The sequence below is a fragment of the Corapipo altera genome, unplaced genomic scaffold, assembly GCF_003945725.1.
Source record: "Corapipo altera isolate COAL_440 unplaced genomic scaffold, ASM394572v1 0, whole genome shotgun sequence".
Taxonomy (NCBI): domain Eukaryota; kingdom Metazoa; phylum Chordata; class Aves; order Passeriformes; family Pipridae; genus Corapipo; species Corapipo altera.
This window is the reverse complement of record NW_020884872.1, coordinates 77885926-77899142: the sequence shown is the minus strand read 5'-3', so window position 1 is coordinate 77899142 and position 13217 is coordinate 77885926. Positions and strand designations below refer to the sequence as shown.

General features: G+C 39.7%; 1 protein-coding gene across 2 annotated transcripts in view; it reads right to left on the bottom strand.

Moving 5' to 3' along the window:
• The window catches only part of TRPC6 (transient receptor potential cation channel subfamily C member 6), a 79283-nt gene extending 78837 nt beyond the window's left edge, over nt 1-446 (bottom strand). For both annotated transcript variants that reach the window (XM_027639318.1, XM_027639393.1), the window contains exon 1: nt 304-446. In XM_027639318.1, coding sequence (XP_027495119.1) covers nt 304-446 — 143 coding nt within the window. The remainder of the gene's footprint in view (nt 1-303) is intronic.
• Between the last annotated feature and the right edge of the window lie 12771 nt (nt 447-13217).

The following is a 13217-nucleotide window of genomic DNA, read 5'->3' as shown; positions in this document are numbered from 1 at the left end:
CCCTTACAGCGGGGCAGGCACCACGGGCTGCACAGAGGAGGACACAGGTGCCAGCTGGGCACGGCGGTGCCAACGCTGCTCCTCCGCCTTTCCCAAACACAAACACCCCGCTCGTCCTCCCGAGAGGGCGAGGGAAGATGACAGGTCCCCGCCGCGGGCTCAGCCCCAGCCCCACGCCGTGCCCCCCGCCGGCCACCACCTGACCCGCCGCCACCTCCCCCCTTCCCGCGGGAGGCAGCGCACAGCTCCGCGCCAGCGCAGGGAGAGAGGGAGGGATCCCCGGCTCCGGCCGGCGGGACTCACACGGGGTAGAAGGCGTAGGGCGGCAGGGCACTCTCCTCGCAGGGCTCCGCATCCAGCAGCAGGTAGTCCTGGCTGTCGTTCCGCCGGGTCCCCGGCGCCGGGGAGCTGCTCTTCCGCGGGCCATAGGGCTGCTGCTGGCTCATGTTGTCCCGCGGCCGAGGCGCTGCTCCCCCGGGCAGCCGCCACCGCACGGGACCGCGGCTCGGGTGTCCCCTCGGAGCTCCGCGTCCCCCGGGCGGGCGGGCAGCGCGGCGGGGCCGCTCCCTGCGTGCCCCGGCGCCGAGGGGTCACCGGCAGCCGGTGCCGCCCGCCGCGCCGGAGGCGAGGCGCAGCTCGGAGCGGGAGCAGGAAAGTTTGCGGCGCGTCAGCTGGCGCGGCTGTCCCCGGCCGGCGGGAAGGGGCGGGAGGTGGGAGGGCGGCGGGCTCCGCTCGCCTCCCCTGGGGCGCTCGGTGCCCCCTCCGCGCCGCCCCCGCCGGATCCCGGCTGCCCCTGCCCCGCACGGCGGTGGTGGCCGGGCCCGCAGCCCCTCGGCACAGCGGAGCTGGCCGTGACACTGCCTCACCTGCGACCGCACGGCGCAGCCCCCTGGGCAGCCCAGCAAGGGAGCGCTACCCCAGAGACGGACCATGTCCCACTGACCGTGTCGGGGGGGACAATGCCAACCTCCCGCCGCTCTCCCGCAGCACGGCCCGCGGTGGTCTACAATGAATCCCACCGAAATCTCCCTTGGGAATTCGGCAGGACCGGCAGAGCGACTGACAGTGTCTCCCGCTGCTGGGAAGCAGAACTCTCGACTTTATCGTGGCTTGGCAATTCAGCCTGCTCTGTGCTGGTACTCTGGTGTAAGTGGTCTAGGGAGAGCGTAACTGAAAATTAATGCTAATCCAGCAAACGCAGAAAATCTGCAACTTTAAGTCTTCCCTAGAAATTGAAATATTTCCCTGCAAATTCCGTTTCATTTTCAGGCTCTTTGCCTCTTTCTTTTATCTCTGAAACATCCTTTTACAAGTGCTGTTCACTTGTTTCAGTGAAGAACCAGTTTTGAATCACCTCTAATAATTTCAGTTAACTGCAGGGGCAAAATATCACATATCATAGTAAAAAAACCAACCCAAACCCAATAGTTTAGCAGTAATAACCTTTAGCAAAACTCAGTCCACTTGTATTTCTCAATTCTGTTTCACTGGTAGCACTTTCTTCGATGATATTTCACTTAGATACATTGTAATACTTGAAATATACTAATATAATTACAACTTTACTAGGAAACAATGTAAGGCACTGAAGAGATAACATATGACCTATAGTCATCTTTCACATTAAACATAATACTTGCTATTTCATAAGGGAATACTTAGAGTTAAATGATGTAAGTGTACAGTTAAAAAATTAGTGCATCTAAATAAAATTGCTCTCTCATTCCTGGCTATATTCACATATTGAAATTCTTGCCAGTGTTTGTGTTGGAACAGCACACAGCCCTATACTCTTTAGGCATGCACACCTTCCCCTGATTTGGTGATGTGTTGAGAAAATAACTGGGCTAACCCCAGTACAGTCATTTGCAAAGCAGGCATACATTGCCTGTACTCTCCACCACCCTTGCCAGACCACGGTTTTAACAAGTGTTGAGCCTCTGAGACTCGTTTCACCTACTGAACTGCAAGAGGAGAAGGTGTGTAAAGAGATCCACAGCTCATTTATGTGGTCTTTAGAGGAGGTTCAGAAATACCTGCAGTCAAATTTCTGAAATTTCCTTTGTCCTCCTAGTTATGGCTCTTAAAATCACTCTCTAATGGGTTTTAGAAATCTTCCTTTCTTTGAAAATAATTTTTTTCTGTTAAAGAATATTTTGTTTTAAATAGGAGGTTTAGTACCAATGATACCACGTGTATTTTATAGTTCTCATGCTGATTCTTATTTCATATCACTACAAAAACAGATATTACAAAGTTATGTGCAGTCTTTGCATTTGAGAAATATGTTGTTGATAATATCTCACATTTTTATTGTAAGAAAATTGTTTACCAGTAACAGAATATTTTGTGATGGGAGGAATGTATTCCACTGCTCTTGTGCATAACCATTTAATTTCACTTGTTCTACTCTGTTATGAAGATACAGTGCTTCTCCACTTAGTGTTTTTTTCTATATTCCCTAAATATTTGAAGGGTTTTTTTTATTTCTCCCTTTCATTTCAACTAGTCTATTTGGTATTAGACTGATGTTTCAAATCTTTTCTTCCAGCCACCTTTTTACCCCCCTTCCCTCTGTCCTTCTTTTGCTCCCCTCTGGAATATTTTCCTCATTCTTAAAGCTAATACCATCCTACCTTTAATTTCAGAGGCTTCATAGACACTTTCTCTATTTTATTTTGCTGCTTCCTTCAATCTTGTGCTTACTGTTTGAGTACCTCTAGTATTATTTCCCATCTTCCCCATGATAGTTGTGCATCTCTCTCAGCTTCCAGGTGACATTTCTCATTTTCTCAGTTGCAGCCTTTCCTATGTCCCAAACGTTCCTTAGTCTTCATTCTTATTTCAGCTTCATAAGTTCTGGTATTCCAAGAGGTACTCTTACTTTCTCGTAGGTCCCAAACTTTTCACAAATTCTGAAGCCACACTCATAACTTGCAGTGATGACAAAGCTGTGTGATTTTTCAGAAACATTGGGCAGACCAAGTCATAGGAACATAAAATGTTCAGCACCCTTGAAAGAGAAAAGGATGCTAAGCTGAAATTCTGAATCTTTTCAACCTGATTTATATTTTTAAAAGTTCTCTTTCAACATACTGTAGCAATTCTCTAGTCTCCATTGTCTGTTTACAGGGTAAAAACACGCAGCACTGTAGGAGTGGGACATACTTCTACTAGAGGTCAGATAAGCACAGATCTTCTGATGTCTGAGTCACAAGACAGCCAGGGAACCCTGGCTAAAGGTGGTGTGTCCTGTTGTACTTACAGTCCTTTTGATACATTTGTTTTGGAATGGTTCCAGAGCAGAGGAGTGAACTTGCATCTATTTTCTTTTTTGAGTAATAGTCTAGGGATGATGATTCCATTCTGTAACTATATGAAAGCTAGTGAGGTTAAAGAGAATTGCTTGTGATGCCAAGATGCTTAGATGAAGAGGCAAGGAGTGGTCCTTTCCTTCTGTGAGAGACAAGAAAGGAGATTCTTATCAGAGTATTACTTTAAGTATTCATTACCTTTCTTGCAGGTCTTTCCAACACCAAAATGAAACTTATATATTACTCTGGCTTTGCTAATGCATTGGTATTTCTGTTGCAAAGAGGAACATATGCTGTTTTTAATGAATTAGCCATTATTGATATTTATGCAGTGTTTTATTAGACATTTAAACTGCAAATTGAATTACAATGAAATTGCTGTTCTGGAAAAAGTTATCAGATCTTCACGGTGGTATTTCCCATAGTTTGTGTGTTATTTGGTAGTGGGAGGAGGGAGGCTGCAGGGATGGATTCTGTGAGAAGCTTCCAGAAGCCTCCCCCATGTATGATAGAACCGACGCCGGCCAGCTCCAAGACAGACCCACCACTGGCCAATGCTGAGCCCATCAGCAATGGTGGTAGCTCCTCTGGGATAACAGATTTAAGAAGAGGGAAAAATTACTGCACAAAAGCAACTGCAGGCAGAGAGAGGAGTGAGAATATGTGAGAGGAACAGCCCTGCAGACACCAAGGTCAGTGCAGAAGGAGGGGGAGGAGGTGCTCCAGGCTCTGGAGCAGAGATTGCCCTGCAGCCCATGGTGCAGCTCATGGTGAGGCAACTGTGCCCCTGAAGGCCACAGAGGCACACAGTGGAGCAGAGATCCACCTACAGCCCCTGGAGGACCATGTGCCAGAGCAGGTGGGTGCCCAAAGGGGGCTGTGACCCCATAGGAAGCCCACACTGGAGCAGGGTCCTGGCAAGACCTGTGGCCCCAGGGAGAGAGGAGCTCACATTAAAGCATCTTTGCTGGCAGGACTTGAGACCATGAAGGAGACTCATGCTGAATCAACCTGTTCCTGACGCACTGCACCTCATGGAAGGTACCTACACTGAAGCAAAGGAAGACTGTGATGAGTCCTCTCCCTGAGGAGGAAGGAGCAGCACAACATGGGATTAACTGATCACTACTCCCAGTACCTGTCCCCCTGTGCCACTGCAGGGAAGGTGTTTTAAGATTTAAATTTTATTTTTCGTTATCCTACTTTGACTTGATTGGTAAAAAATTAAATTAATTTTCCTCAAGGTGAGTTTCTTTTGCCTGTAATGGTAATTGGTGAATGATTTCTCCCTGTCCTTGTCTTGACATGTAAACCTTTCCTTATATTTTGCCTCCCATCTCCAGCTGAGGAGAGAAATGATAAAATATCTTTGGTAGGCACCTGGCATCCAGTCAGGGTCAACCCACCACTGAGTTTTATCTAACTTGTGCACGTGTTAACCTTTCATTCTTTTGAAGTAAAAAATATATAACCCTGACTGATGATACAAAAATTGCAACATTTACCTGCTTATTATCTCCCTTATGTGAACCTTTTTTAGTATACAATCTGAAAATACATGTCTTCTCAGATAAGAAGAACTGATGCATTTAGTGTGAAATGGAAGTGTAGTTTAGAGTTGGTTTAATTGGTTTCATTAGAGACAGCAAGTTACAAACTGTTCCGTCATCATTCACTCAGTCAAGTCTAGTGACTGAGATATTTCACTCAGAAAGATTAAAAAGAAAAGCTGAAAGCTCCTATTCCCTGTACAAGGGAAAGGAGGAGAGATGAAATGAACTCTCTTGACGAGTGACAGGCACATTGCTTAATGTACTGCTAGAAGTCACTTGGGTACCATGGCAATGAAAGCTGCAAAAGAAACCATGCAGAATAGCACAGTACCATGATTCAGTCTCACTGAATAACTTACATAAAGGTTATCTCTATATAGTACAATATATATATGTGCACCTGTATTTTTCACTTGCAGACTAACCTGTTCAGGAACAAAAGGAAGTGGAAACATTAACCTGTACTTTCAGGGAAACTTTCAAGGGTTCATGGAATGATGTTTGGTTGCTCATGTTTAACCAAAGTCTTGTTACATAAGCAGATTAGAGTATACTAACAAAGGTACTACAGCACATGCCACAGTCACAGTTTCCTGGTTTTCTATTCTGTGTTGGGAATACTGTCGAAACCACTGTTGAATAAAACAGGAAGAGTGCAAGTCAGCATAATTGTGCCACAGCTAAGCAGTGTCACTGCTGTGGATGTGAGCCTCATTTCGAAAGAAAAGAGCTGTCTATACAGCAATGGAAGTGTGAAAGATGTGTAAGCTGCCTGATGGAATTGTTTCCTACTGCGTAGTACAGAATTAAAGGCTTGCTTTTAGAAAGCCTGATAATTGAACCATTCTACTTTTTATTAGTTCTCTTCATAACAAAAACGGAATAACCATTGTCAACTACTAATTCTAATCACAACTAATTTCTGTGATTAGTTTTTGTCTAAATGTGAATTAGGACAGAATCCTGTTGTGCCAAGCTAGAAACCTCTCCTATTTCTAAAATTCTTTCCTTGTATAGTCTCTTCTGGCCATGACCCAACATGCTGTTTCTTGTTCAAATTACATATTTGGAAGAAATTCTTCACTATGAGAATGGTGAGGCATTGGAACAGGTTGCCTAGAGAAGCTGTGGATGCCCTATTCCTGGAGGCTGGATGGGGCTCTGAGCAACCTGATCTGGTGTAAGGTGTCCCTGCCCATGGAGGGGGCTGGAACTAGATTATCTTTTAAGTACCCTTCCAACACAAACCGTTCTATGATTTTATGGTTTGGCTGTCAGACTTGTATTCCTTTTCTTGGATACATTTATGAATCTGATGTGCCAATTTTAATCACTATCAAAAATTACAGATGGGCCTTTTTTCTGCAAAGGAGAGCTTGATGAGGAGTTGAGCTCAGATGACTAGTGAGCCAGATGAGAACACTAGGATTGGATCACAGAAACAGTAGGAACATGCTCAAAAGTTGTCCAAAATGTCTTGGCTAAGAAGATCCTGGGATGTTCAGGGGCCAGAGATACTGATGGATTTTTGCACTGTAAGAGAGACGGGAGAGAAGTAGGGTCTGCAATGAGAAAGAATGAATTTAGTGATGCGTTCCTACACGGACATTTATATTCAAGACTCTAGTTTGTGGGGAGACATAGATTTCTGGGAGCATCATTATTGCTGGACTGCTAGGGATTCTTACATATGTGTACACACACACACCTTACAGGATCCACTCAACCATTATCGTTTTTCGCTGTCAGAAACATTCAATTGTTCTCTATGCACCTTCACACAAGATTTGTTATGCTACATTTATCTTGGTTTATATGGTGTTATTAATTATTGTCAATTAATTTTACAATTTTGAAATGCACTAACACCCACTTATACTCTATCTACACTGTGAAAGGCAGTGCAATTGAAATATTGTCATTAAATCCAATTCAGTTTCATTACGCACAGTTTTGTGGGTTTTGAATAAATACTGTGTTTTCAACCCAGTTTGAGGCTTATTGCTCAAAGATAAAGAACACTACTAGTTGTCAAACCTCTTTCCCATTACAGATAATAAGATATTCTGTTACAAGTGAGTAGGAGGACATTTAAAGTCAAAACTAGATAGAATCAAGTGGAAAATGTCTTGCAAGTTTCCAAGGAAATGGAAAAGTATTTAAACTTCCAATTAGTAGAGTATGGAAAGGAATGTTGGACCAGAGATCATATGTGTTGTGAAAAGCAAGGCTAATTTGACAGAAATCAAATCAGCATAAGAGAGATCAAAATTAGATTTTTCTTTTTTTTCTACATTCTTTCATTATAGAAAGAAATAAAATATTTTCAATTTTCCCTTTTAATGACACAAACAGATTTCTGGGATGAAGTTTGTTTATATACCTTAATTGTTGAATTCTATGAACTAAATTATAAAATATATGATACATACTATATATAACATAGTTATACATAAGGACGTGGCCCTTAGTGCCATGATATAGTAATTGGAGTTGGATCAGGGGTTGGACTTGATGATCTTGGAGGTCTTTTCCAACCCAATCTATTCTATGATTCTATGATTCTATGATTCTATATATCTTGAGAAAGAAAACAGGGCTGATGTAGAAAATGTAAGACAACTCAATCTGCTACATAGTGGGCTTGTGACAAACAATTTGACAAGTTCTACCCAATATTTTGGATAAGATAAAGTCTTTTACAAATATATTCTCCTTGTATAAGTCCTCCTTCCAGTAGTTTGAGCAGTGGTGGCATCTATCAGGACATGCTTCAACAATCAGTTTTACCCATCATGATTTCAGACCCTGAGTAGTCCCTCTGTGCCCTGACACCACATGGGACAGTCAGCTATTAATTACATTTTACCTGTAGTTTATGAAAATGAAATTGCATGTGGTAGCAGTGTATGAACTGTCATGTGGAGCATGGAAGACTTTCATGTCATTCCTTCCCTTCAGTTTTACGTCATAACATTTCTGTTCATGATCTCCCTTGGGAAATTTGTTAATTTCTGTAGCAATTATCAAAGAAGACCGTGTCTTATTCACCACTTTATTCTTAAAGTGCTAGTCTTGCTTTCTAAAATTCAGACAAATATAAACTCTGGAATATGAGATGTTAAAATACGTTAGATGCTACCAGTTTCTACACAAGTGTTAGATTGTTACGCTTTTGGTTTGGGGTAAAAATGGCATTACTTCAGGACAGAAAACATGCAGCATTTCTGTAGATTTTGTTTACATTTTGTTTGCTTGGAGTCATCATGTCTGTTTGTAGTATTTCTCTGCTCATGGCATGACAGATCTAGCAATTAGTGCACCTCTGAGAGGCAAACACTGTGTTTTATTCCATGAGCACCAGCCTCGCTGTTTTGGGCATCCCTGAGATGGTGTAAGTGATAGTGAATGGGCACTGTAGAGTTTCCAGATGATAAAAGCTTGGTATTTATAATCAGAGAACACTGCTACCCTGACAGCAGAGTTTTTAGTTCAATGCATTAATACCAATTTTCAGTAAGCAAAGAATATTAACTCTGACCCCAGAAATGCTTCTAAGACATTACTCACTGGATCTTTAGGAAATAACCAAAAGAGAGGTATCATTTTATGTTTGCTTATTTTGCACTGTGTTTGGGCATCTATTACTCTCAGATGCAGAACACAAGTTTAGACAGATTAGTTGGTCTTGTCAAACAGGATCATTCTAAAAATATTAAATTATTATCCCTTTCAGAGTTTAGATCACTGACACAAGCAAGATGCTTATTCACTGTGTCTGGCTATACCACCACAGTGTCAAAAAATACTTTATGATGATGTTGATGGCACTATTTTAGTAATTCACAGGTGCCACAAGTTTGTTTACACCACAATGCATAGCATTTACCTACCCTTTTTACATCATGGCACTTCAGGAAAATTGGTCACTACTTACATAGTTTGTGAAATTTCTTTCATCCAGAACAAATCACTTAGTTAAAAAAAATATAATGGCTCATAGTCCTTTGTTAGATACAAAGCTACTTCCGCTGTTGAAGTGTGTCCTATACTGGTATTATTAGTTTAACTGATGGATAGATTGTCTTGGTTTGGGACCCAGGACATAGATTTAAGCTTTCAACTTCTAGTTTTGACATAAATATACTATAAGCTATGGTAAAGTCTAGTGGTTTGAGGATTTTCTTCCTTAATATTTCCAGGAACTAAAGGCAAAGCCCATAAAACAGGCTGTTCTTTAAGACAGACTTTTCAGATCCACTTCAGGATACAAGACACAAATCTTCATCTGAATCACAACTGTTTTGCAGTCAGGACGTTTGCTTTATGAAATTTCCTATTATTTTTTCTGTGAAAATTTCGATAGCTTGGAAGGAGTTACATAAAACCATAACAGACAACTAAGAACATAAAAAAATTTTGCAGTCCACTGAAAGCTGTGAAAAACATATCCATTAAAAACAGCATCATGTAAGTAAAATCCACTTCAATCTAGAAAAGCTAAAATATGAAATAGATCATGACCCATCTGCAGTTTCTCTAAAGAAAGCTTTGCTTCTGATGGACTTTCCAAAATGCATTGCAGTGTTCATCTGCCTAATCTGTTACCAAAATATCTGCAGTAACAATGAAGTGATACTGGCTGGGAATAAAAGATGTAAGGTATGTTTGGAGGCAGACATACATCATCCTCAGCCTTTTAAGAATAACATATCAGGGGAAAGTAATTTTCACTTATCTTTAGGTGTTTACAACACAGACATATAGCTATTTAAGCTTCTTCTATTAATTGCACACTGCAGGAAGAAGTTTTCCACCAGTGATCTTCAGGGAAGCCGAGATAAGTACCCCAGAAGTAGACTCTTACATTGCAAATGTGCAAAAGGTAAGTAAAATAAATTCTGGTCCACAGTTCATCATTCACCTGTTACCATATAGGCCCTCACACAGTAGTCATCACATAAAACTTAGACCATGTTGTAGTAATAGATTTATGCACATCCCATGAAGGCATGAGAAACAAAACTGGGAAAATGTTAAACAGGAATATATTTCCAGACTCCCGTTTTGCAAATGGCAATGATGAAATAGTATTTGTATTTCATACCATGACCACTTAACCATCAAAGGAAAGAGAAAAACAATTCTAGAATTTAGTAGAGACTTTTTAATATAAAATTAGACCGCTAAAGGAATGGGATGAGGTTCGGGCAGAGAGAGAGAAGAGTAGCTCTAAGGAATACTGTTTTCCCCTTCTAATTAAAAATATTTGTTAAGAATTGGAAAAAATCTACATCTTTAGAAAGGTTTGAGTTTTTTCCATTTTCTTATGATAACTGATATCTAGTAAGACTTTCCAAAATACTGACTTCTTACATTTGGTAGCAACAAATAATGGCAATATTAAAATCTGGTTGGATACTTTTGTTTAGGCTTTGTAAAATATCTGCATGGTGAGTGTATTTGTAAATAATGCTAGCAAAGGAATAACATGTAAAGATGAAGGCATTGAATTGTTATGCTCATTTCCCTTTCAGTGAAAATGCAAGGATTTCCTTTTATCCTCTGAGAGCGGATGTACCATGTGTAATGAGATTCTGCAAACTATCAGTATGCACAAACACCACAAAAGGAATCTGGGATGTTCAATTCACTCCTGACAAGTAGGATAAATGGAGAACAGATAAATACATATGTAAAAAACAAGATGGGATTGAAAGTTAAGTCTTATGGACATGGTCAATTTTTGAAAGATTACTTATGTTTAATACATTGAAGAAATTCTCCCAAAGAAAGTTTGTCTGGGAATAAAGAAGGTTTTTTTTATTTTTTTTTTTTAATATTTGAAATATATTGAAATAAATTTGAATAAATCAGGCCTACTGAGAGATGAGCTACTCACTCAATATTTCCAGTTAAAGTTTAGCAGATTTTTGAGTGTTTATTCAGCAGGTCTCTGTTTTCTTCACCAAGGTGAAGTTGCTAAACAGCTTGGCAGTTGCAAAACATCATGTTCCAGACTTCACAGTTCTAAGATTCTCACCAGTCTGCTGATTCCTTAAAGCTTAAGAAAACAGACTGTGAAAAATACATTAACGATATGCAAACTACAGCAGTGATCTACTGCACACAGCTACACACATGTCAGTTATGTGGAACAGTTTGTTCTGCACAGTTCACCTTGATTCTTAGATGTTTTTTACTAAATTAGATGTTACTGAGATTTTACTCCAAAAGGAGTATATTTGTAATAAAAACTACGCGACTGTCCTGCACTGATCCTGTTACGTTCCATGTCACCTATATGGGTCCAGAGTTGTATGATATACTTTTAATCTTGTCTGTGTCCTCCAAACTGCATCATCAATTAATCTCCTCTTAGAAAAATCCTCCTTATCAATATAATTAGATGAACCACTGTATTTTTAGCTCTACATCTTTAAAAATATGACTAACTAAATATTCTACTGGTCTCCATAGAATCATTTTTGTAGATCACATTTCTGTGAAAAAACAAGGGCAAACCAAAAACTTACCTGAAACACATAGTACACACAAAACTATCCATATTGTACCAAGTAGCCAACACCCTTAGTTTTACTTCGTGTTGATTAATAACAACAATAAGTTAATTTTAAAAAGGATTACTTTATTCTGTCAAAGTAATCTGTGCCTTTAGCAAACAATTCTATGGAAAAGTCAGAAAGAAAGGGTATTGAAGAATTTAAAATTACATAAATGTTGAATCTTTATCTGCATATCCAAGATATATGAGCTAACCTGCATAATGTTAATTATATTCTGATTAGAGCTGATGAAAATTTTCACACAACACTCTTCTATGCAATGTTCAGCAGACATATATTTGCCAAAATATTCAGTTATTACTTGAGAGGGGTTTTTGTCTTCGAAAGAAATGAAATCCCTAATTGAAAAACAAACATTCTTGGTAACTTCAAAATATATCCCCTCGATTTTTTTTTTTTTGTGCTTACTCTATTTGGATTTTAGTAATTACACTTGAAATTTTGAAATCAGTTCAATGTACTTTAAACACTATCAGAGTTAAATACTTAAATCAACCAAATAAACTCGATTTTTTTCCCCATTAATTAGCATTTTTATTTTTCCAGGCAGTGTTGAATTACTGACAAAGTACTGGTGTCAGCCCCCATAGATAGTCCACCAGAAAGCTAACTACTGATATGAAATTCTGATCCCACTGGAATCCATGGAAATCATACCATCAGTGGACTAAAACAGAACTAAGAATTTATCCTGAGTATTAGCAGAACTGAGACAAAGTTTTAAGCAAATCTCATCTGTCTGGATGAGCTAGATCAGCATCTTTATGTTATTAATGTTTAGTAATAACACCAAAAACTCTGACAACTATGAGTCAGGGATTACATTTTATTGTTTTGGCCTTGCTTACTGAGAAATGTTGAAAATTACTTTGAAAATGTCATTGTATGAATTATTTTTGCTTGCAATTTTATAATCTGTTATATCATGAATGTTTGATGGATGCATTTAGAATCACCAGTTATAGATTCAGCCACCAAATTCCTGATGAGTTGCTACATCTTGACATTTTTTAGGTTTTTTTAGGTCTACATGGGCAACCTTGTTCACTATGATGGCACTATGTGTATACTAAGTTCTCAATACATGAACTATGCAGGACTGAAGGTTTTTGGAATTGCTCTTAAAATTCCATAATAATGGGTTGTATCAATATTCTGTGCTAAGATACCATGGATAAATATTGGTAAGTCGTTTCAACTGTGATACTTTTCTGAGAGTCTATGTTGCTCCATTGGAAAGGAACATGCAAGCTATAAGGCTGGGAATAAGCAACCTGCAAAAAATGAATCCTCAGGTTCTGTTCCCTTAATATTTTTTTCTGAAACACTGAGATTTCTAAGAACTGCTAAGATTGCCAAGATCACAGTAGCATTCTACAGAGGATTTTTCAGACAATGGTTTGCTTCAGAAGTTCATTTTCACTGAAAACACTAAATTTTTGTGGTTTAACTGATTTATTTAATAAATTCTTGGATGAAATTCCCATGGAACTGTTTTCTGAACCACAAGACTGCTGTTATTTGTCTCTGAGTAAAGTGTTGCATATTGTAAATTGCTATTTGGAAACGTGAGTCTTAAGGAATCTGGTCATCTTCACTTATCATCTCTTGGGACCATGTTACTTGCATGAGGGTTATCAGTGAAAAAAGCTTCTGGGACTCTAAGTTGCAAAGATGGACTCGAAAAGAAAAATTCACTTCGTATTTCTCTTAGGAATTATGTTAAAAAATAATTCTCAGGCTTTAATATTAAGATTGATTTT